This window comes from Penaeus chinensis, chromosome 17 (assembly GCF_019202785.1).
Source record: "Penaeus chinensis breed Huanghai No. 1 chromosome 17, ASM1920278v2, whole genome shotgun sequence".
NCBI lineage: Eukaryota > Metazoa > Arthropoda > Malacostraca > Decapoda > Penaeidae > Penaeus > Penaeus chinensis.
Genome location: NC_061835.1, coordinates 7694867 through 7719866, shown reverse-complemented (window position 1 = coordinate 7719866; position 25000 = coordinate 7694867). Strand labels below are relative to the sequence as shown.

Here is a 25000-nt window from a genome sequence, read left to right as displayed (position 1 = left end):
TTCAAGGACACCAGTCGGCTCCTCCAAGGACACCAGTCGGCTCCTCCAAGGACACCAGCCGCTTTCAGGACACCAGTCGGCTCCTCCAAGGATACCAGTCGGCTCCTCCGAGGACACCAGCCGCTTCAAGGACACCAGTCGGCTCCTCTAAGAACAGCAGCCGCTTCAAGGACACCAGTCGGCTCCTCCAAGGACACCAGTCGGCTCCTCCAAGGAAACCAGTCGGCTCCTCCAAGGACACCAGTCGGTTCCTCCAATGACACCAGCCGCTTCAAGGACACCAGTCGGCTCCTCCAAGGACACCAGCCGCTTTCAGGACACCAGTCGGCTCCTCCAAGGACACCAGTCGGCTCCTCCAAGGAAACCAGTCGGCTCCTCCAAGGACACCAGTCGGCTCCTCCAAGGAAACCAGTCGGCTCCTCCAAGGACACCAGTCGGCTCCTCCAAGGACACCAGTCGGCTCCTGCAAGGACACCAGCCGCTTTCAGGACACCAGTCGGCTCCTCCAAGGACACCAGTCGGCTCCTCCAAGGAAACCAGTCGGCTCCTCCAAGGACACCAGTCGGTTCCTCCAATGACACCAGCCGCTTCAAGGACACCAGTCGGCTCCTCCAAGGACACCAGCCGCTTTCAGGACACCAGTCGGCTCCTCCAAGGACACCAGTCGGCTCCTCCAAGGAAACCAGTCGGCTCCTCCAAGGACACCAGTCGGCTCCTCCAAGGAAACCAGTCGGCTCCTCCAAGGACACCAGTCGGCTCCTCCAAGGACACCAGTCGGCTCCTGCAAGGACACCAGCCGCTTTCAGGACACCAGTCGGCTCCTCCAAGGACACCAGTCGGCTCCTCCAAGGACACCAGCCGCTTCAAGGACACCAGCCGCTTCAAGGACACCAGTCGGCTCCTCCAAGGACACCAGTCGGCTCCTCCGAGGACACCAGCCGCTTCAAGGACACCAGTCGGTTCCTCCAAGGACACCAGTTGGCTCCTCCAAGGACACCAGCCGCTTCAAGGACACCAGTCGGCTCCTCCAAGGACACCAGCCGCTTCAAGGACACCAGTCGGCTCCTCCAAGGACACCAGCCGCTTCAAGGACACCAGTCGGCTCCTCCAAGGACACCAGCCGCTTCAAGGACACCAGTCGGCTCCTCCAAGGACACCAGCCGCTTCAAGGACACCAGTCGGTTCCTCCAAGGACACCAGCCGCTTCAAGGACACCCGTCGGCTCCTCCAAGGACACCAGCCGCTTCAAGGACACCAGTCGGCTCCTCCAAGGACACCAGCCGCTTCAAAGACACCCGTCGGCTCCTCCAAGGACACCAGCCGCTTCAAGGACACCAGTCGGCTCCTCCAAGGACACCAGCCGCTTCAAGGACACCCGTCGGCTCCTCCAAGGACACCAGCCGCTTCAAGGACACCAGTCGGCTCCATAGATACCTCGGCAGCCACGGAGAGAACCAGCTCATATTTTTTCTTCCAAATTTGAACCACGAACCATCAGCACTAGACCCAGAAAAGAACCCTATTGGAGAATCGGGTTTTTATAGTGACACCCTTCTGAATGTGACTCTCTCTTTCTCTCTCTCTCACCCCCCTCCCTCTTTCTCTATCTGTCTCTCTCTCTTTCTGTTCTTTCTCTCTGCTCTCTCTCTCTCTCTCTCTCTCTCTCTCTCTCTCTCTCTTTCTGTTCTTTCTCTCTGCTCTGTCTCTCTCTCTCTCTCTCTCTCTCTCTCTCTCTCTCTCTCTTTCTGTTCTTTCTCTCTGCTCTGTCTGTCTGTCTCTCTCTCTCTCTCTATCTATCTATATATCTGGCTATTGACTTGATCTCCTCGTCTCTACTTGCAATCGTTTCCCTTAAACTGATTATTTCATTCTTCATCTTCACAAACTCCGCTTCTTTTTCCTGTTCCCTTTCTGTGACGTTCTGCAGTTCTGTTCTGTGTTCCTCCTGGAAAGAAAGGAGTCGCTTAAAGTCTTCCGGATCTCTGTTGAAAGTCGTGGATGTAGGCCTGTGGGCGCGTGCATGGGTCTGTATCTGAATGAGTGCATAAGTATGTCTGTATATGTAAACACACACACGCACGCATGCACTCACGCACGCAAGCATGCACGCACACACACACACACACACTCTCTCTCCCTCTCCCTCTCCCTCTCTCCCTCTCCTCTGTGCCTCTCCCTCTCCCTCTCCCTCTCTCTCCCTCTCTCCCTCTGTCCCTCTCCCTCTCTCTCCCTCTCCTCTCTGCCTCTCCCTCTCCCTCTCTGCCTCTCCCTCTCCCTCTCCCTCTCCCTCTCCCTCTCCCTCTCCCTCTCCCTCTCTCCCTCTCCCTCTCCCTCTCCCTTTCTCCCTCTCCCTCTCCCTCTCCCTCTCCCTTTCTCCCTCTCCCTCTCCCTCTCCCTCTCCATCTCTCCCTCTCCTCTCTGCCTCTCCCTCTCCCTCTCCCTCTCCCTCTCTCCCTCTCCCTCTCCCTCTCTCTCTCCCTCTCCCTCTCCCTCTCCCTCTTCCTCTCTCCCTCTCCTCTGTGCCTCACCTCCATCGCCTTGATCTTCTCTTTCAAAGCAGCGATTTCCTTCTTCATTCCCCGAGAGTCAGCATCTCTTCTTCTCTGATCTTCTTCAGTCCTCTTCAGCTCCTTTTTGTGTTCGTTCTGCGAGGAAGGAATGGCATGAACACGTGTGGGAGCATTGGAATTCATGTCTGTGTGAAACGTTTCTCATTTCTGTTTCCACCCATCTTTCCTCCGCCTCTCTCTCTCTCTCTCTTTCTCTCTCTCTCTCTCTCTTTCTTTCTCTCTCTCTCTCTTTCTCTCTCTCTCTTTCTCGTTCTCTTTCTCTTTCTCTCTTTCTTTCTCTTTCTTTCTCTCTCTCTCTCTCTCTCTTTCTCTCTCTCTCTCTCTCTCTCTTACACACACATGTATAGACACACATACATAGTCACACACATACTATATGTTTTTGTGTATTTATATTTGAGTATACATGCACACATGCACAAATTCTCTCTCTCTCTCTCTCTCTCTCTCTCTCTCTCTCTCTCTCTTTCAGATGTAATTCACATTATCTCTCGATTATTCCGCGCGTGAGACTGCATATCTATCTCCCTGAAATGTCAGATCCAGAACAGGCGGCCGATCCGTCTCTAACCTGAAGCGCTCTCTTGTCTCTCTGCAGGCTGACCTTCCCCTTTTCAGTCGCGAGGTACTTCTCCATTATCTCTATCTGCAATTAAATCAACCTGGTTAACATAGGAGTGATTCATTACTAGTTATGCTGTCTAACCCCCCACGAATGAATAGATAATTAAATAAAAACAGTAAAACATTCACCATAGAGGAAAAAAGAGGCTAGCATCATGACAGACATGACTGCCAGATTCCTACGCCACTGTCAGGTTAACACAAGATAGTTTCAATATTAATATGTTGTCTAACACCCTACCAAAGAAAAAAAAGATAAAAACAGTAAAATATTCGCCATGAATGAAAAGAAAGAAGATAAAAAGGTTCCTACTAACAGATTCGAGCGCCATTACCAGTGAGATGCCTTTGAAGATTTCCATGTCGTAATCTGCAGTTGTTGAAGTTCCTTTCAGTATATCCTTGGGAGTCTTTCCTCGGCTGTCCTTCACGTTCGTAGCGACGCCAAGTTTCACCAGCGTGTACAGGACGTGGAGATGGCCTTCGGAAGCTGCAATGTGCATCGCTGTCTGACCTGGCGGGGAGGATAAAAACGCTATTAGAGCTGTAAGAATGAAATGTAAGTCAAATCTTCAGCTACTTTTTCTATGTGCCGATAAGCTGTTCGCAGAATAAAAAAAGGAATACATAATTTTTTTACACACAACATATATATATATATATACGTGTATGTGTGTGGGTGGATGTGTGTGTGGTGTATGTACATACATACATATTTGTGTACACACACACACACACATATGTGTGTATCTGTATATATGTATATATATGTATATATATGTATATATAAATACATACACACACACACACGCATACAGACACACACACAAATATATATATATATATATATATATATATATATATATATATACACACCACTGTGTGCGTATATATATGTATATATTTATACATATATGTGTATATATATATATGTATGTATATATGTATATATATGTGTGTGTATATATATGTCTGTGTATATATATATGTATATATATGTGTATATATATGTGTGTGTGTGTATGTTTGCGTGTGTGTCTGTATATATTTATATATATATATGTGTGTGGGTGTGTGTGCGTGTGTGTACACACACACACACATATATACATATACATATATATATATATATATATATATATATATATATATATATATACATATATATAGATGCAGATATAGATGGATATATTGATATATATATAGATAGAGACAGACAGACAGACATACAGTTATGGATATATCTTTCGTTATATAAAGAAATACATATACATACACACACGCGCACATAGGCCTATATATATCCATACATAAGCCAAAAAAAGAAAAAGAAAAACATACGCCATACTTATTTCAGTGGAATTTCTCGTACCTGGAAATCCTTCTTATAGTTATTAGATTATTGGTGTTTTGAATTCATGAGGATCTTATCAATTTCTCAAGATAAGCAGTTGTAATACTGATAATAATAAGTGATGATAACAGTGCTAATGATAATAAATGTCTTTATTAGCATTATCATTAGTACTATTTTATAATCCTTTTTATTTTTATTATCATCACTATCATTTTTATTACCACTTCTAATAGTATTAACATCCTAATTCTCATTACTATTACCATTATTATTATCATTTTTATTATTGTTACTCTTATCATTACTATTATTACTATCATTATCATTATCATCATCATCATCATTGTTATTATCACTATTATTATTATAATCACTATTATTATTATTTTTACTAATATTATTATCCTCACCGACATCATCATCATTATTTTTGTCATTATTATTATTATTATTATTATTATCATTATTATCATTATTATCAATGTTATTATTATCATTGTTATTAGCATTATTATTATAATCATTATTATTGTTATTATTATCATTGTTATCATTATTATCATTATCATTATTATCATTATCATCAGCATTATCATTGTTATCATTATCATCATTATTATTGTTATTATTATTATCATTATTACCATCATCATCATCATCATAATCATTCGGCAATATCGTTATTATTGTTATCATTATTATCAATATTATTTCTATTGATAATTTTCTATATTATAGTTATTGTTATCATTATTATTATCATTGCCATCATTATCATTATTTTCGTTATAACTATCATTGTCATCATTATTATTATCGTTATTATTATTGTTAACATTATTATCGTTATTATTGCTATAACTGTCCTTAGCACTACTATTATTACTATTTTCTTTATTATTTTTATTATTATTGTTATTACTATATTATTATGATTATTATCGTTACTATCATTATTATTATTACTATTGTTATTATAAGTGTTATCATTATTATTATTATTAATATCATTATCATTATTATTATTATTACAATTATTACCAACATTATCATCATCATCATCATTCATCATCATCATCATCATCATCATCATCATCATTATCAGCATTATTATTATTATTTTCATAATTATTTTTATTATTATTACCATCATCATCATCATTATCAGCATTATTATCATTATTGTAACTTTATTATTACCATCATCGTCATTATCATCGTCATCATCATCCTTATCATTATGATTATCAGGATTATTATAATTATTGTCATAATAATAATAATAACAATAATAATAATAATAATAATAATAATAATTATAATAATAATAATTATTATTATTATTAACATTATTATCGTTATTGCTTTCTATCTTCTTAATCCTCTTCTATTTCTGTGTTTATCCTTCTTTCTCTCCCCCCCCCCCCATTTGATATCGGTAACTCACAGTCCAAGTAAGCAGAGGAGGGTGGAAGGTGGGGAGGGGGGGGGGGGGGTCATGATAAAATGAGAACAAACGGGCAAGACGATACCAAACACCTTAACGCTAAAGCAGCCTTGATGGTATCAGGACCTGCCTTACCGCCCAGCGTTGTGGCGTCCCCCTCGGCTCCTGTCCCTAGCAGGGCCTCGACCGCCAAGCCCCGGCCATTCTGGGCAGCCCAGTGCAACGGCGTCCAGCCTGACGAAGGAAAAGGCTTGGTCTTCCGTTTCTGTCTCTATTCCGAGAGAAAGGATGCAAAAGGGGATACATACATACACACAAACACACACACGCACACATATATATACATATATATACATATATATATATAAATATATATGCATATATATGTTGATATATATGAATATATATATATATACATATATAAACATGCACACACACACACACACACACACACACACAAACACACACGCACACACTCATATATATATACATATATTCATACTGATATATATATATGTATCTTTAAATGTATATAAACATATATATATATACAAATATATATATATATATATATATATATGTATTGCATTAAAGTTATTATTACAAATGTTATATACATAAACAATAACAATAGCAACTATGACCATCACAATCTTTTTCAAAATATTTCCTGATACATTTACCAGAGAACCACCTGAGCCACATCCGAGATAACCTTACCCATGTCGTCTATCGCGTTGGCACAAGCTCCCTTGGCAATGAGCGTCACTACCACCACTTCATGGCCTTCTTCAGCAGCTAAGTGCAGTGGAGTATGCCCTGAATAGAATAAAAAAAGATAGAGACTAATTCCAACTCTTAAATGTATCAAGTTCTACCCCCCCCCCCCTTTTTTTTTTTGCCTTAGGTCGAGCGGAAGATTTTCTACCGTGGCAGGTATGTTTATATACATTTAAAAATACATATATATATAAGTATGAATATATGTATATATATATGTGTGTGTGTGCGTGTGTGTTTGTGTGTGTGTGTGTGGTTATGAGTAGATGGAAAGAATATTAGAAGGCTCTCTTTTTCTGATTCTCCCTCTCATTAAGATATTTAACAATTATAATGATAATAATAAAAATAATAATAATGAAGTCAGCAAAATGATTTCAATAATAATGATCATCGTTATGATAATGAAAATAAGAGCACTGCAAATGCTGAACTGATACTCATTAAATTAACAGAAAAGTATAGGCACCAAAATATACCGTATTCGGCATCGGAATCGCGAGAGAGAGCGAGCCCGCAGGAAGGTCTATTTAAATAATTAAGTACTTCGTCAGAATCAACGCTGCTGGGAATAGATGTCGAGTCTTATCACCGAGGAAATTTTGGGGGAAGATCAGAGTTTTAGATTTGTTTTTGTTTTGATGAATAGCAGTATTAACCCAGTGCCGATGGGCATGACGTGTACGTGTATGCCATGCCCATCGTGAGTTTACTTGTTTAATTGTTTTTCCACATAGATGGCTACACTTGTACTAAGTCACCAATGAGCCAATTACGAGTACTGCAAAGCTCGCCCGTTTACCCTTTTCTTTGATTTACGAAAATAGTTAACGCTATCTTATTTTGCTGTTACTAATGTTTATAACATTATAGTAATTATAATGTTTAGAATCAAAATAACACCATCGATATTCACAGGACTAGTAAAAAATAAAAAAATAAAAAAAATTCCCGCCAATTCAAATCAGGTAAGGTCACGAGGTCTACCAATTGACTCCTTTGTGGCTAAACACTAGCAGAGCCATCTATGTGCAGAGACATTTAACAAAAATATTAAAAAAGAGCACAGCATTTTCCCCGTTTTTTATTCATTTTCCCCGGCGGCATTGGGTTAATAGATTAATTATGGTGGCATGGCCCCTCTGTATAATAATTCATTTTACTGGTTTATATCTAAAATACGTATGTTTACGAATTACTTCATATATGCATGTCAAAAGCTTCGTTGATTGGATTGCAAGAATTTATGTGGAATTCTGAGAAACTTATAGGCTTATATTGATGACTATGCAAGCATTATAAGTTTGTAAGTTTCAGTGTTTTAACTGTCCTGTAAAGCCCTGCGGCACCAATCCTTTTTAAGGACCAAAGAGATTCAGTGACGAATTCGCAAGCAATAATGATAATGATAACATTCAAAATTAAGATATATAAAATTATAATAATGATAATAATAATAATGCAGTTAGCAAAATTATTTCAATAATAAAGATGATCGTTATGATATTGACAATAAGAACACTGCAAATGCTGAACTGATACTCATTAAACTAACAGAAAAATATATCTAATATCTGTATCTAAGGCACCAAAATATACCGTATTCCTGTTATCTTTTCGAATGAACCATCTCAGCTCATCTGAAATTACCCGCAACGTCCTTTGCGTTCAACTCAGCGCCTCTGACCACGAGCGCCTCTGCCATCGCCGCCTGACCTGCAAGAGCAGCCACGTGTAGCGGGGTGTCCCCTGAAACGTAATATTGAGATACAAGGTGCGTGCAATTCCAACTAAAAATATACGAAATACTTGTACCTCCTATTCACCGTTATTTGTCATGATTACTGTTAGTATTGTTACTATTACTATGATCGCTACCATTATCATCATTACCATAATCTATTATTATTGTCATTATTATCATCAATATTATTATCATTATCATCATTACCACAATATATTATTATTGTCATTATTATCATCAATATTATTATCATTATCACCATATATATAGTTATGGCCATATCTCAACCACCTCAGACATAGTTTTAAGAGCCTTACCTTCGATGCCCTTCGCGTTCACATCAGCGCCTTTGTCGAGGAGCTTCTCTGCCGTCGCCTCGTGCCCTCCCAGAGCCGCCAAGTGTAACGGTGCGAGCCCTTGGGGATAACGGCGAGGGGAAAGGGATTGATCATTTCCCGGAAGATATGAAAAATCAGAATGATGCATTCTTGCACGGCTTGGGCATCGTGTCTCGAAGTTTCACGGGGAATAAAGCTTTAAAAATAACAGTATTGTAATAATTTCTCATATTCTCTTCTCTCTAGTGGTGCGCTCTGCTTCGTGTATGTATACATATGCATACATTGTTGTTTGTTTGTTGTTTGAAGTTTCTGCAGAATAAAATATACGAATATGTGAATTTAATTACTTTCTGCGACATATACTGACTAACTGGCAACTGTTGACGGCGTGTGATAAGAATTATATCAACAACAAATGTTATCTCTTCTGTAGAACCATCTCAACTTTATCGGAAATTGCCTTACCAGCGTCGTTCTTTGCGGTCAAGTCAGCGCCTTTAGCAATGAGCGCCTCTGCCATCGCCGTGCGCCCTTCCTGAATTGCCAGGTGTAACGGGGTGTACCCTGAAACGAATGAACGAAGTGTAGTGTGCAGTTCCAAGCCGAATATACGAAATACTTGTGCCTCCTTTTTACCTTTTTATCTTTATAGTATGTGTTTAATAGTTGTGATTACTGACCTTCAACAGTGTACATAAATATATACATAAGAAATACACAAAGGCATAAACACATATGTATGTATAAATGTGGACATGTTTACTGATTATCATTATGATCGTTGTAATAATTATAATAATTATTATTAGTAGTAGAAGTACTGTTTTTATCATCACTGCTGTTATAATTATCATCAATAGCATTATATTCATTATTGTTACTAATACAATTATTGTAATGATCATCGTGTAATTATCCTTTTTATTACTAAAATCACCATTGACATCAATATCATTGTTATAATAACCATGATAGCAGTCGTGATTATTGATTTTTTGCTACTAGTAAATATTATATTATTCTATCACTGTTATCATATTATTAACATTGCTATTTTTCCTATTATTATTATTATCATCATCGCACTGAAGTAGTTAGACCATCAGTTTATGCACATATATACACGACTATCTAGAGGGGGGGAGGAGAGGTTAAGAAAGAAGGGGGAAAGGGAGAAGGGGAGGGGAAGGGGTTTAAAAAGGAAATGGAAATAGAGAAGAGAGAAGAGAGGGGAAATGGAGATAGAGACGAGGAAAGAGAGAGGAAATGGAGATAGAGAAGAGGAAAGAGAGAGGAAAAGGAGGAGAATTGAAGAGGAAATGGAGATAGAGACGAGGAAAGAGAGAGGAAATGGAGATAGAGAAGAGAGAAGAGAGAGGAAATGGAGATAGAGACAAGGAAAGAGAGAGGAAATGGAGATAGAGAAGAGAGAAGAGAGAGGAAATGGAGATAGAGACGAGGAAAGAGAGAGGAAATGGAGATAGAGAAGAGAGAAGAGAGAGGAAATGGAGATAGAGACGAGGAAAGAGAGAGGAAATGGAGATAGAGAAGAGAGAAGAGAGTGGAAATGGAGATAGAGACAAGGAAAGAGAGGAAAAATGGAAATAGAGAAGAGAGAAGAGAGGGGAAATGGAGATAGAGACGAGGAAAGAGAGAGGAAATGGAAATAGAGAAGAGAGAAGAGAGGGGAAATGGAGATAGAGACGAGGAAAGAGAGAGGAAATGGAGATAGAGAAGAGAGAAGAGAGGAGAAATGGAGATAGAGAAGAAGAAAGAGAGAGGAAAAGAAGGAGAATTGAAGAGGAAAAGGCTCAGAGAAAATGGAAGATGGAAGAATGAGGGAAAAGGACAAGAGAGTAGAGAAAGGGGGGAAGGTTAGGAAGGAAGATGAAGAAAGTGAGAGGGGGTAGGTTTAGGGCTTAAAGTGAGAGGGAGGGAGTGATTTAAGGAAGATTTTGGAGTGGAATAGGGTGACACAGCGGGAAAGGGAAAGTTGAGGGAGATAGAGGGAAGAGCAGAAGGTAGAGGGAGAGTAAGAGAGGGAGAGAGAAGTATCACTTATCCCCCCCCCCCCCTCCGTGGTATTTCCAGGGATCTCTATAGTTATTACCATTATTATTATTATTATTATTATTATTATTATTATTATTATTATTATTATTATTATTATTATTATTAACATTATTATTACTATCACTTTTCTCGTTAGTATCCTTATCTTTGCTGTCATTATCCCTATGATAGTAAAAAAAAAAAAATAATAATAACAATTAGTAGTAGTACTTTTCATGCTATCACTGTTATTCTTATAGTTATAGTCATCGGATATTTGTTATCATTATAATTGTTCTTTTTCTTTTTCCTTTTATCATTTCAATTATTATTATTATGCAATACATAGATAGGAAAAAATCAATAACAATAACCATTACGATAATGAAAATAGAAGTAGTATGAATAGTATAATTCATGCTTATATCTAAAGCATTAATCTATTTAGTTTAATATTTTCATAATCAACCACCTCAGGCATATCTGGAAGAAATTCACGGTCGTTTTCCTTCGTGTTCACAATGAATGCCTGGGAAAGGCCACGGTTGTTTTACAATATGAACTATACTGATAAGACTAGAAAAAAATATACATATATAGTTATGGCTATGTCTAAAACGCCACAATATGTGGTTCAGTGACGGTGCCAAATAGCGAATTCTTGTCGTTTTCAAGAAGGGTCCACCTCGGGCATATCTGGACGAGCCTTACCTTGAGTGTCCTTCGCGTTCACATCAGCGCCTTTGTCGATGAGCTTCTCTGCCGCCGCCTCGTGCCCTTCCTGAGCCGCCAAGTGTAACGGAGTATACCCTGAAACGGGAAGATAAGCAAATTAGCGAGATGCAGAGAGTGTGTAGTTCCATCTCATAAGATATCAAATATTTATGCCACTTAGCTTCCTCTGCCTTAGACATCACTAATATTATGCAAGTTTATCATTCGATATCGATTTAGAGTGATCGACAGTATACAATCAGGAGCAGAAGTCCGACAGCCTGGCAAAGGTTTCTAGGCGTCACCTGTAGATGTCGCAGTCAGGGAGAAGCAAGGGGGTGGGGGGGTGGGGGGGGGGGCAAAGGCACAAACATATATATGTATATATGGTAAAAAAAAAAAAATTACTCTATAAATCGTACAGAGAATCGCACTCTTTCACATAGGTGATATGCTACACAACAATATAAACTAAACATAACCTTCTATATTTCACATGGTGTAACATATCATACAAAAGGCAGTGTGTGTATAATATAATCATGTAATTATCACAATATACGTACGATAACACTGGGATCACAACCTGTAAGTAATGGCATCACAACATGGCACTCACAAATCACATCATTATCATAACTTGATTATTGCAACCCACACCCACTTGTCTTGCAAAATCTTCCCCTCGCATGTTCTGGCAGGAGTGAGCCTGGCAAATGTTTGGACCCACGTGCTGATTTGGACCAATTCTTACCTTAACTGAGAATTGCTAAAGGGTTAGCGGGTTACGAGATCAGCCGCTATGCCCCGTTCCTTTTTTTATATTTCCGTGATATCTTGCACACACATACAAACAATAATTGAACAGATAAACAATACAAGTGTCCCAACATTTTGTACACTACCTGTCCACAATGGAACTCGTTTGGATTCCAAATGCCTTCCCTTGTGTCCAGCCTTTCCTTGTGTCCCCCTTTCCTTGTAGGATTATTTATTGCACGTCTCACTGACTCTACCAGACACGCTGTGTATCTGTGCACATGCCTTCCAGACTCAAACGAAACCGTGATTTGGTTCACTTGATTTCCTTCCTAGGCTTTATCTGCTACAAACACTCTATTTAACCGTGGTGTTTCCAGGGATCTCTATGGTTATTATTATTATTATTATTATTATTATTATTATTATTATTATTATTATTACCATTATTATTATGATTATTGTTATCATCATTATCATCATTTTTCTCTTTAGTATCATTATCATTATTATCATTATCCCTATGATAGTATTGAAATTAATAAAAAATAAAACCGTGGTGTTTTATCCTTATTATTATTATCATCACTATTATCATATTTCTCGTTAATATTATCATCATCACTATGAGAGTTATGAAAAGAATAACAATTAGTAGTAGTACTTTTTGTTATCGCTTTTATACCTATTATCGTTATCATCATTATGAAAAAAATAAGGATTTTTGTCATCATTATAATTTTTTTTTTCTTTTTCTATCATTATCACAATTATTATCATTATATAATATATAGTTAGGAAAAAAATTCAATGACAATGGTAACCATTAGCAAATTCCTGCCGTCTTCAAGAAGGGACCACCTCGGGCACATCTAGACGAGCCTTACCTTGAGTGTCCTTCGCGTTCACATCGGCGCCTCTGTCAATGAGTTTCTCTGCCACCGCCTCGTGCCCTTCTTGAGCAGCCAAGTGTAGCAGAGTATACCCTAAAATGGGAAGATAAACAAATTAGCGAGATGCAGAGAGTATGCAGTCTCATAATGTATCAAACGTTTGTGCCAATTCACTTCCTGTGCCTAATTAATAATATGCAAGTTTATCATTCGATATCGGTTTAGAGTGACCGGCAGTGTACTATCAGGGGCAGAAGTCCGACAGCCTGACAAAGGTTTCTAGGTGTCACCTGTAGATGTCGCAGTAAGGGAAGGGCAAACGCACACACATACCAGTATGTGTGTGTATGTAAATAGTATATATGGAAATGCCACGCAATAGATATTTTTGGGTAAATGCTATATTATTCTGATAGCTCTCGGTGTGTCTCGAACGAATGCAGCACCGCCGATGTGTATATATATATATATATGTTATAGTTGTTATTATCTTTATTATTGTAATTTCAGAATCTGAAGCTGGCAACGAGAATAGCCTCCTTTTCCGTAACTTTGCTAGGTCCCAGAAATTGAGGATTTCTGACTCCTGGTATAAGCATTCTGACCTGCATTGTTGGAGTTGGTACAGCGATACAGGTAGTGTGGCCAAGGAGATCGACCACATCCTCGTTAGTACTCCTCCAGAACTGCGGGATGTATCGAAGCGCCGAGTTCTGGGGAACTGATCATAGATTAGTTGTGGCTACTCGCCGGGTCCATCGCCCCAATGAACACCCTAGGGCGCTTCATGTGGACAGATTGAGTGAGCATGAGTGTGCCTGGGGATTTGACGAGGCTATCTCCGGTCGTTTCACAGCACTCGAGGCCCTGTTGTTCTGTGGAATACCTTCAAGTGTGAAACGCTTGATGCAGCCAAAGAATCGAGTGGTGAATGCCCAAGAGCAAGACAGAATTCTATCTCACAGGAGACACTGGAAGACACAGATGCTTGTTGTGTGGCTCGATTGTCAGGGGATCACTACTTGCACCGTTCTCTGGTGCGCAGGACTAGGTCACTGTTGAGAAGGGATAAGGAACAGTTTATCAGGAATTTTGCATAGGAGGTCGAAAGTCATTTCCTAGTAAATGACCTTCGTCCTGCCTACAAGCCCTGAGAAAGCTGAACTTCAAGCCCTCCTCATAGATGACTGCAGTCCATTCAGCAAGTGGCCAGATAATCTCAGATCCTGATGGGGTGCGTTTGCGTTGGGTTGAGTATTTTGAGCAGTTGTATCAGGTTGATCCACCAACAGTTAACTTGGATGCGGGTAATGTTGAGATTCCTCTGCCAGACCCACCCATCAGCGAGGATCCACCCTCCCTGACCGAAATCAGGAGAGCGATTTCCAAGCTGAAGAGCAGCTTGGTCAAGCAGCAGGTATTTGTGGCATCCTAGCTGAATTGTTAAAGGCTGGTGGAGAACCCATGGCAAGGGGCTTGCATGCAGTACTGTCTGCCATCTGGCAGACTGGTACCATTCCCCCTGACCTGCTGAGGGGTGTGGTCATCCCTCCCTGGAAGGGGAAAGGGGATCGGTGGGACTGCAGGATTTTGAGGCATTACACTACTCAGTATACCAGGCAAGGTACTCGTGCACATCCTACTGAGACATATCAGAGACCACATGCTGAGGCAACAGACACTGGATAAATCTGGATTCCACAATAGACCATATTCTGGTGCTTCGAGTCATTGTAGAGATCCTGAGACTAAGAGGAATTCCAACAAGGATTGTTGGATTAATAGCAATCCCTGTATACAGGCACTGCAAGTGCTGTAAAGTGTGGTGGGGGCCTGTCGAGCTTCTTCCTTCCTAGTTCAGGTGTGAGGCAAGGCTGTATTCTTTCACCAACACTTTTCAATACTTGCATGTGGAGCAACTCTGGGCAATATCAAGGTTACAGAACTTGACTTGGCTGATGATGTCATTCTATCTGAATCTCTGGAAACCCTAGTGGTGGCTCTTGATGCATTTAGCAATGAAGCGAAGCCCCTGGGGCTAGAGGTCTCCTGGACCAAGACCAAGATCCAGGATTTTGAGGGCCTACTAGGAGACCCTGTGCAGTTGGTACATCGAAGTCAAAGAGAGCTTTATATACCTTAGTAGTGCAGTTCATGACTCTGGGCTGTCAGACCAGAAAGTCAGTAGACGGATTGGCCTGGCAGCAGGGGTCATGATATCTCTTGACAAGAGTATTTGGAGAGGCTGGTACCTGTGCGGAAGGACTAAGCTACGTGTCTTCAAAGCCCTGATACTGCCAGTTTTACTATATGGTAGTGAAACCTGGACGCTATTTTGTGCTTTGGAATCTTGTCTTGATGCCATTTATAACAGATCCTTGTGCCGGATCATAGGGTACAGTTGGCGGGACCATGTGTCCAACCAACGGCTGCACTGTGAGACCAGTACAGGACATGCTACTTGCACAATCTGCGATCGCCAACTCAGGCTATACGGCCACTTGGCTCTATTTCCGCAGGATGACCCTGCCTACCAGGTGGTCTCTGTTCGAGAGACAACCCTGGAAGAGGCCTGTGGGACGACCGAGGAAGTCGTGGCTTGGGCAGATCGATCAAACCTGTCGTGAGGAGCTAGAGATGGGCCGGGCCCCTGCCTGGCGACTCGCCATGAGGGACCCTCGTAGGTGGAAGCGGGGGGTGGATGCAGCTATGCGCTCCTGCCGGCGTTAGCTCCCAAATGATGGTGATTACTGTAATTATTATTATTACTACTACTGCTATTATTATTATCATTATTATTATTGTTGTTGGTATTTCTATTATTAGCATTATTTTTCGTAGTAATGTTTTGTCATCATTTTCACCATCATTATAATTGCTATAATCATAATTATTTATATTAATAACTGTAGTAGCATTTTCATATTTTCTGTTGTTACAACTATTATTGTTGTTGTTGTTGCTCTTGGTATTATTATCATTATTATTATTATGATTATCATTATTATCATTGTTCATAGTTATATCATTATTATTATTATTTCCAATATTATTTTTCTTTTTTTATTAATATTATGATAATCATTATTATTATTATCATTATTATTAACATTATTATTATTATTATAAATATTATTCTTATTATTGTTGTTGTTATTATCATTATCAGTAGTAGTAGAAATATCATTATTATTTTATTATTATTATTATTGTTGTTATTAATAGTAGTAGTAGTATAACCATTGGCATTAATATTGTTATTATCATTATTGTCATTATTATTATTAGTATTAGTGTTATCATTATTATCATTATTGTTGATATTATTATAATCATTATTATTATTAATATTTCTATCGTTATTGTTATTATTATTATTATTATTATCATTATTATCACCATCATTTATTATTATTATCATTATTACCATCATCATCATTATCCTCCTCATCATCATCACCATCATTATCATTGTCATTATCATTATTTTATTATTATTATCATTATTATTATTGTTATTATTATTAATATTAATATTGTCATTGTTAGTATCATTTATATCAACACTATTATTCTGATTATTATTATTATTATCATTATCATTTGATTATTATTGTTATTATTATCATTATTATTATTATCAATATTATTATTATTGTTGTTGTTATTATTATCATTATTATCATTTTTATCATAATCATCAATATCATTATTATCATTATTGCCATCATCATCCTCATCATCATCCTCATCATTACTATTGCCATCATTATTTCATTATTATCATCAGCATCATCATCATCACCCGGAATGAGCAATGAAAAATCGAATGTTTATCTATGTTGCAATGCGTTACTACGTTATCCCATAAACTTCTTAGTATTTCCGAGACAGGATTTGAGCTCCCGAATACATTCCACCAGATGCCGTCGGTGATTGTGCTTTCCTATAGCATGCGTGGATAGATAATGTCGATAGATTAAGTTTGATCTTCGTTGCGTGAGTTTCGCCGGGTTCGGTAGTGCTAATTCTGGGTAATAGCTGCAGTGGTAAAGGTTCGAGACATTGTCAGGGAAGATTGCAGTTTCCCTATTTCAGTGTACAACTGCTTTGCCTAATCTTGAGTGTGAATATATATATATATATATATATATATATATATATATATATGTATGTATACATATATATATATGTATACATATATATGTATATATATATACATATATATATATGTGTGTGTATAATGTATATATTTCTTTAATGTCATTAACACTGCTGTCACTATCATTATTATCTTTACCACCTTTTTCAGCATTATTATGTCATCATTATTATCATCCCCGTCATCATTTCGTTTATTACTATTATCATCTCTGCTTTTTGAAGGCTTATCCTAATTATTGTATCCATTAACACCATCACCACAATCATCGCCATTGTTGCCAATAAGACTGGAAGCGTTACAGTGATAAAATCTTACCTTTATTATTTTTGTCGTTTATATCGGCTCCTAAAGAGACTAGCATCTTGATTACTTCCTCGTGGCCTCCTTCGGCAGCAACGTGCAAAGGCTTCTTAGCTGAGGAGGGGAAGAGGGAAGGGGGGGACGAGGGGGGAGAGGAAAGGGGGTGAAGGGAGGAGACGAAAGGGGGAGATGAGGGGGGAGGAAAGGGGGAGACGAGGGGGGGAGGAAAGGGGAAGAGGGAAGGGGGGGGGGTGAAGGGGGGAGAGGAAAGGGGGAGATGAGGGGGGAGGAAAGGGTGGGCGAGGGGGGGAGGAAAGGGGGACGAGGGGGGGAGGAAAGGGGGGGGACGAGGGGGGAGGAAAGGGGGACGAGGGGGGGGGAGGAACGGGGGAGACGAGGGGGGGAAAGGGGGGATTAGGGGAAAGGGAAAGGGGAGGAAGAAGAGTAGGGGGAAGGGAAAAGGCAAGACGAGGGGGGGAGGAAAGGGGGGGGACGAGAGTGCATATCAGATATTGTTCTTTAAATTTCATTCTTCAACAGTCATAAAAAAGCGAGCTCTTTTCGAGGGCCTTTGAGGTCTGACCATTAGGTTTCATCCTCCAATATTCAGCTTCTATGACTCAGCTTTAATGGAGAACCTTGTCAATCCAACCATGCGATTAAATCAAGAAAATCCTTGAATGATATTGAACACAAACTAACGACGAAGGGAAGCGAGAGTTCCCCGGCGCCTCACCGAAGAAGTCCTTGGTGGCGCGCGGGCCGAGGGAGGCGAGGCCCGAGCGCAGCGCCTCCGCGTCGCCCGCCCGGACCAGGTCCAGCTGCAAGGGAAAGGCCGCGCGTTAATAGGGGCGGTTCACTGGCCCTCAGATAGAGAAAATAAAACTGTGCTAGGGTTTTTTGCGCCCCCCTTTTCTAACCTCTAACTTCCTTATATTTCAACACTTTACCTCCCCCCCCCCCCCTTGGATTTCTTCACCTCTTTACTGCATTATCTGTCCTGTTCTGAATCGTGTGTGAGCGTCTCGTGGCCGTGGGCTTGGCTATCCGGGCGAATCGTCGCTGAGGGGAGGCCGCGATAGCCAGGCCGGGAGCGTTCTTTCCCAGAGCCATTCGTCGGGTACTCCGGGGTGCGAATAAGAACTATTGTCCGTAATTTCCTTAGAAAAGAATATGAATAGTTCTATGCATTTATAAAGCTAACGAAAGTTTTCTTCACTCTATCTATATTACTTGTTATGTATCCGTTATTAGAAAATTATTCACTGTACAAAACTAAACACACAGGAAGACGCTCTCTTGATTTTTTAGGATAAACATCTTGTGTCGAGGCCCGTCCGTGTGTGCGAATATATATATATATATATATATATATATATATATATATATATGCACACGTATACATATGGACATATATATTTACATCTACATATACTTATATCTATATATGTCTGTATGTACATGTATAGGTATATGTATATATGTACAAACACACACACACTCACATATATATATATATATATATATATATATGAATATACATATGAATATATGTATATATATATATATATTCATTTATATATATATATATATATATATATGAATATACATATGAATATATGTATATATATATATATATTCATTTATATATATACATATATGTATGTATATAGATAAATGAATATATATATATATTTATGTTTATACGTATATATTTATTGATCTATCTATCTATCTGTCTGTCTGTCTATGTATGTATATACATATATACATATCTATATATATGTATACATTTATATATATATGCATACATTTATATATATATATTTATATATATGTATGTATCTATCTATCTATCTATCTATATATATATATATATATATATATATTGCTTTACAGCCATTCATTCCACTGCAGGATATAGGCATCTCTCAATTCAGTATTGAGAGGTTATATGGCAGTGCCACCCTTCCCTGATTGGTGCCCTTCCTAATCAACCGCGGTTTAGCGCGCTAACACTTGTGCCACGGCAGTGACTTCCCCTACGACACCTGCGTTTGACTTTTCAAGGCGATATGTCGTTTTCTCGGGCCCGAGCCAGCAGTCAGAGCGCAGGATTTTTTACGACCGCCGCGACGGGGAATTGAACTCGGGACTCGAATCCAGTGCTCTAACCACTGCCCCATCGCGGCAGAGTGTATATATATGTATATATATATATGAACATATATTCATTTATACGTACATATATACATATATACATGCATACATATTTATACATATATATTTATGTATATATATTTATACGTATATATATATATATATATATATATATATATTTACCTATGTATATACATATATATATTTATACGTATATATATATATATATATTTACATATATATATATTTATTTACTTATGTGTATGTATACATATATATGTTTACATTTACATGTATGTGTGTGTGTGTGTGTGTGTGTGTGTGTGTGTGTGTGTGTGTGTGTGTATGCCTGCGTGTATATATATGTATAATATATATACATATAAGTAGATGTATATATGTATGTATATGTATATACATATATACATATGCATATATACATATGTATATATAAACGTACATGTATATATATATATATATATGTGTGTGTGTGTGTACACACACACACACACACACACACACATATATATATATATAAATGTACGTATATTTATGTATATATATATTTTTTTTTTCAGTTTCGACGCAACTGATACAGTGCCATTTGAGTCATATAAGCAACCATGATAGGTACTAAATGAGGACCTTGCCTAGAGCTAGTGTTTAAGGGCGGTGCCTCCTGATATAAAGGTTTTGCCTCATAGTGCCGTTAATGAAGGAGCAGAGCGATATATAGGAAGTTTGTTGTTTTTGATGTCAGATGGCTATTTTTTTTTTTTTTCTGTTCACTTTCGCATGTGTGTTTGGCGACAAATGTTGTCATTGATAAGTTAGAGAAAATACTTGATAGGAAAATACCAGCGAGAGCGAAGATTCGGGTCATACTCTCAGATATCTAACGGGACTCAGATATGATAACATAAATGTCAAAATTATTCAAGAGTTAATTTTTTATAATGGAGAATAGCCACGGTGGAGCATAGGCAACCATTGCAATGTAATTTGAAGAGAGTGTTAAGCTTTGTTGATCATTTGTTGTCTCAAGAGGCATATGTATAAAGCTGATCCTCTGTTCCATATATGTATATATATAACATATATATATATGTATGTATGTATGTATGTATGTATGTATGCACACACACACACACACACACACACACACACACACACACACATACACATACACATACACACACACACACAAATATATATACGTATATATGCAAGTACAGATCTAATTTTCTTTTTCAAGTAATTTGTCAATATTTGATTGATGTTCTCTTCTTTCTCTCTTTCTCTTCTCCACCATCTCTCTGTTTCCATTGCTCTCTCTTTCTACCTATCGTTCCTTCTCTCTCTTTCTCCTTTCTCTCTCTCTTTTCCCTCTCTACGACTTGGCTGTTACACATAGTCTTTGTTTCTCTGTCGATACTTCCCTCTATCTCTCTCGTTCTCTCCTCTGCTTTATCCCTCTCTTCTTTAATTCAGTCTCTCTAATCTTCTTTATCCCTCTCCTTTTTAATCTAATCTTTCTTTGATAATTTATTTTTGGGTGAGATTTTTGTTCGTGTCCAATTATTCAGTTCTAAGATAAGCTTCTTTTTACTAGTCATTTCTAACTGTTATCTACGTTATCTTTATCATCTTAGGGCTTGTGTGTATACGTGGGTTTACAGATAATTATGTACTCACGTATCCATCTGTCTATCTCTGTCCGTCTCTATCCGTCTCTCTCTCTCTCTCTCTCTCTCTCTCTTATATAAAAGGGCAGATTAATTAGTATGGGTTAATGCTGTGAACTTGACTTAGAAACAACAAATCTATTACTTCAGTCTGCTTCTCTAAAAATGGCGATAAAATGTTTTTTCTCCCCCCCCCTCTCTCTCTCTCTCTCTCTCTCTCTCTCTCTCTCTCTCTCTGTATGTGTGCGTATTTGTGCCTATTTACATTTATTAGTTAACCTGTCAATTCACACTTTTTTATTCAGTGTCTCTAATATTCACTGTTCTTTTTTCTTATTTCAACCTATATTTGCCTTTGTTTTTAGGTCTCTTTACTCACTTTATCCTACCACGCATTGTTCTTATTTGTCATTGAAATTTGTACTTACGAGTTTAGTTAGCTGGGTGTCTGGAGAAGCCATTCCTAACTGGAAGAATAGAACACTGATGAACCATGACTTCACTCAGTATACCTTTCTTGTTATCTTATCCTTTGACAAAGGTTACCAGTGAGCGCGGGGAGCTGTAAACACACAGATTTCCCAAGCCAGGATGCCGTTGGTCGACTGCGAATTTTCTTTCTTGTTTAGTGACACGTTTTGACATTTTCAGGAAAATACGTTTTTTGGAGACGTTGGTTTCCTTGCTCCTGTTGGATCGCTGTAGTCTTTAGTCATACTAAGGGGAGTAACACAAAGCAATGAAACTTACATAAACTGTGGTTGTATATACATACGTAGATCTATGAATATATTAATATGTGTATAAATACAGATACATACATACATACACAGACACACACACACACACACGTGTGTGTGTGTGTGTGTGTATACGTGTATATATGTATGTATGTATGTATATGTATGTATGTATATGTGCATATATATATACATATACATACACATACACTGTATAATATATACGTGTGTGTGTGTGTGTATACATATCTTATGATTGTATATGCATGTAATCATATATACATTCATATATATATATAAATATGTATAAACATAATTATACAAACACACACACACATATATATATATGTATATATATACATATACATATATGTATATGCATACATACATACATACATACATATAAACAAGTCAAACTACAGTCTCAAAATGTCCCAAAATGAATGGGAAATCCTATCAAACGGGTAACCGCTAGAATATACTGTACAGCAATTACAGTCTGGATTGTCAGACAGTAGTAATGGATATAAAATAATTCAGTGCTGGAATTACAATAACATTAGAAGTAATGAGTGAAAGCCTGATCTTCAAAAGGAGGCGGATTATAAAACGTCATCAAGTACACAAGAATACTTTATTGTTATAAACTTGACGTACAACAATATACAATATAAAAATAACAACAACAGTAACATGCTTTCGTTGTCACCATGTGGGACTCCGACACAAAATATTATTGGAACACGAACATGGATGAAATCTCAGTTTCATATCAACACACTCTTAAGAAAAAAATACTCAAACCTTTTATGTATATATTTATATATCAATTAATAATTGCTGTTTCTTTCCAAGCCTCTGGCAAGTAACAAGGTTAATTCATGTAAGAATTCACGTATTTTTGTGTATATTTGGTGAATCAGCTCCGAAAGTTTCCATGCAACAGTCGATACTGTATCTGCCTGAGGTAAGGATGCAGTGGACAGAAATTAAGCCTTGGAGGTATTGCTTCTACCGTGCCAGCTGAGCGAGGATGTCCTCTGGTGGCAGGCCTTAGCCATGCAATGCAGGAGAGTCTTCAGCCACTCATTCGTCCTGCTAAAAAGTATGATTGTGTGCATGTATGTGCCTTCATATAAACAAAACAATTTCCGTACACAATTATCTATGCATTTATACATACAAACGCATACATACATGCACTCACATATTCACACGCGTGCGTGCGCTCACGCACACACGCATAAGCACATACACACAAGTAAACACACATACACAAATAATGGTAAATGTGCACGCATGTTATACTTACATAAACGCATACAGAAACATCCACATAGAAACACACAATCACATGCCCATATGTACATACACAGAAAAAGACATTTGTAAACTATATATATGCACCTTTATGTATATACACACACTTGCATGCATACATATTGTGTACATGGGAATGTTCATGCAAACAAAAACACACACACATACACACACTTGAAATGTTGTTTATAAATGAATATTCATTCAAGTTAGACTCTGAAAAGGGAAAATGCCACAGTCAAGAAACAAGCAGTTACCATAACTTTTCCTCAAAGGTCAACTGGTCATCCCCGCTCAGAGCGACATATACATACAGAGGCCTGGCCACAGTACCCACACACTGAAGCCTGACCACAGTATCCCCTTTCGAGGCCCGACCACATTCTTGCAGTAAAATGGGTGTCATTAACCATATAGCCATCCCCGAACCACACACTAACCATTCCACCAACTCTGAACCATACACACTACCTATTCCACTATCTCCGAACCACATGCTAACCGTTCTACCATCTCTGAACCCCACACACTAACCATTCTACCATTCCCAAACCACACCCTCACCATTCCATTAACCCCAAACCACACACTAACAACCATACCACCCTCCACAAGATCACACTAACCCTGACCTACGCACTATCCATTTTACCATCCCAAACCGTTTTCACCCTGTTTTGGTCTCTTCTATGTGTCCTTGTGTCTCATACTACTCAGAGAGGACCATTGCCTGAAACTCTAATGCATGATCCCATTTACGTATTCTAGGTTAACACACATGCATATATATACACAATGCAATCTATAAGACTCATCATCACACACTATATACGTAACCATGATGTTATTTTATGATTTCATGAGAAATGAGATTGGACAGTACCTTGTGACCAACAGAATCTAAAATACCTTTAACTAGCCTTCCTTCGCAACATAACAGCCTAATTGCATCCAGTATATAGCATATCAGCTTTAAAGAGGATATTACAGAATTACGACAAATACTTATTATGCGCCTCAGTGAGACTTACACTTTCCATTAACTTTACCTGTGACTTTAAATTGCACTTCCAACATTAGTTGAAAATAAATGGATTCGTTTCCAAGATATAAACTTTTTTTTTTCGCTGTTAAATCACTCTGAAATGGTGGCAGCGGTGGCATGGTCACATATACAGGCCAAGACAACCCGGTGAACAGATCGCATCCATACAGTATATCTGGTAAAGGGGATGGGATGGTTAATTTAATTTCCTGATTCATTACTCCCAAGAGGACGAGGATACTGACTGAAGAGGAAGAAGAGAACAGAGTGAAGCAATTGACAGAAATAAAGAATAGCGGAAGAT

General features: G+C 38.5%; 1 protein-coding gene across 2 annotated transcripts; it reads right to left on the bottom strand.

The window, feature by feature from the left end:
• Positions 1–1753: 1753 nt before the first annotated feature.
• LOC125034282 (ankyrin repeat, PH and SEC7 domain containing protein secG-like) lies at positions 1754–22128 on the bottom strand. Of its 2 annotated transcripts, none has more exons than XM_047626036.1 (13): positions 22020–22128; positions 18483–18567; positions 17762–17860; positions 11627–11725; positions 9329–9427; positions 8840–8938; positions 8429–8527; positions 6719–6817; positions 6134–6232; positions 3530–3708; positions 3142–3216; positions 2529–2645; positions 1754–1945 (listed from the first exon to the last, which is right to left on the bottom strand). In XM_047626036.1, the coding sequence occupies exons 1-13, from the start codon at positions 22050–22052 to the stop codon at positions 1790–1792; spliced, it is 1338 nt and encodes a 445-aa protein (XP_047481992.1). In that variant the 5' UTR covers positions 22053–22128; the 3' UTR covers positions 1754–1789. The 2 variants fall into 2 exon arrangements, with proteins under 2 accessions (XP_047481992.1, XP_047481993.1); XM_047626037.1 differs by having other exon boundaries at positions 8429–8494.
• Positions 22129–25000: the final 2872 nt, after the last annotated feature.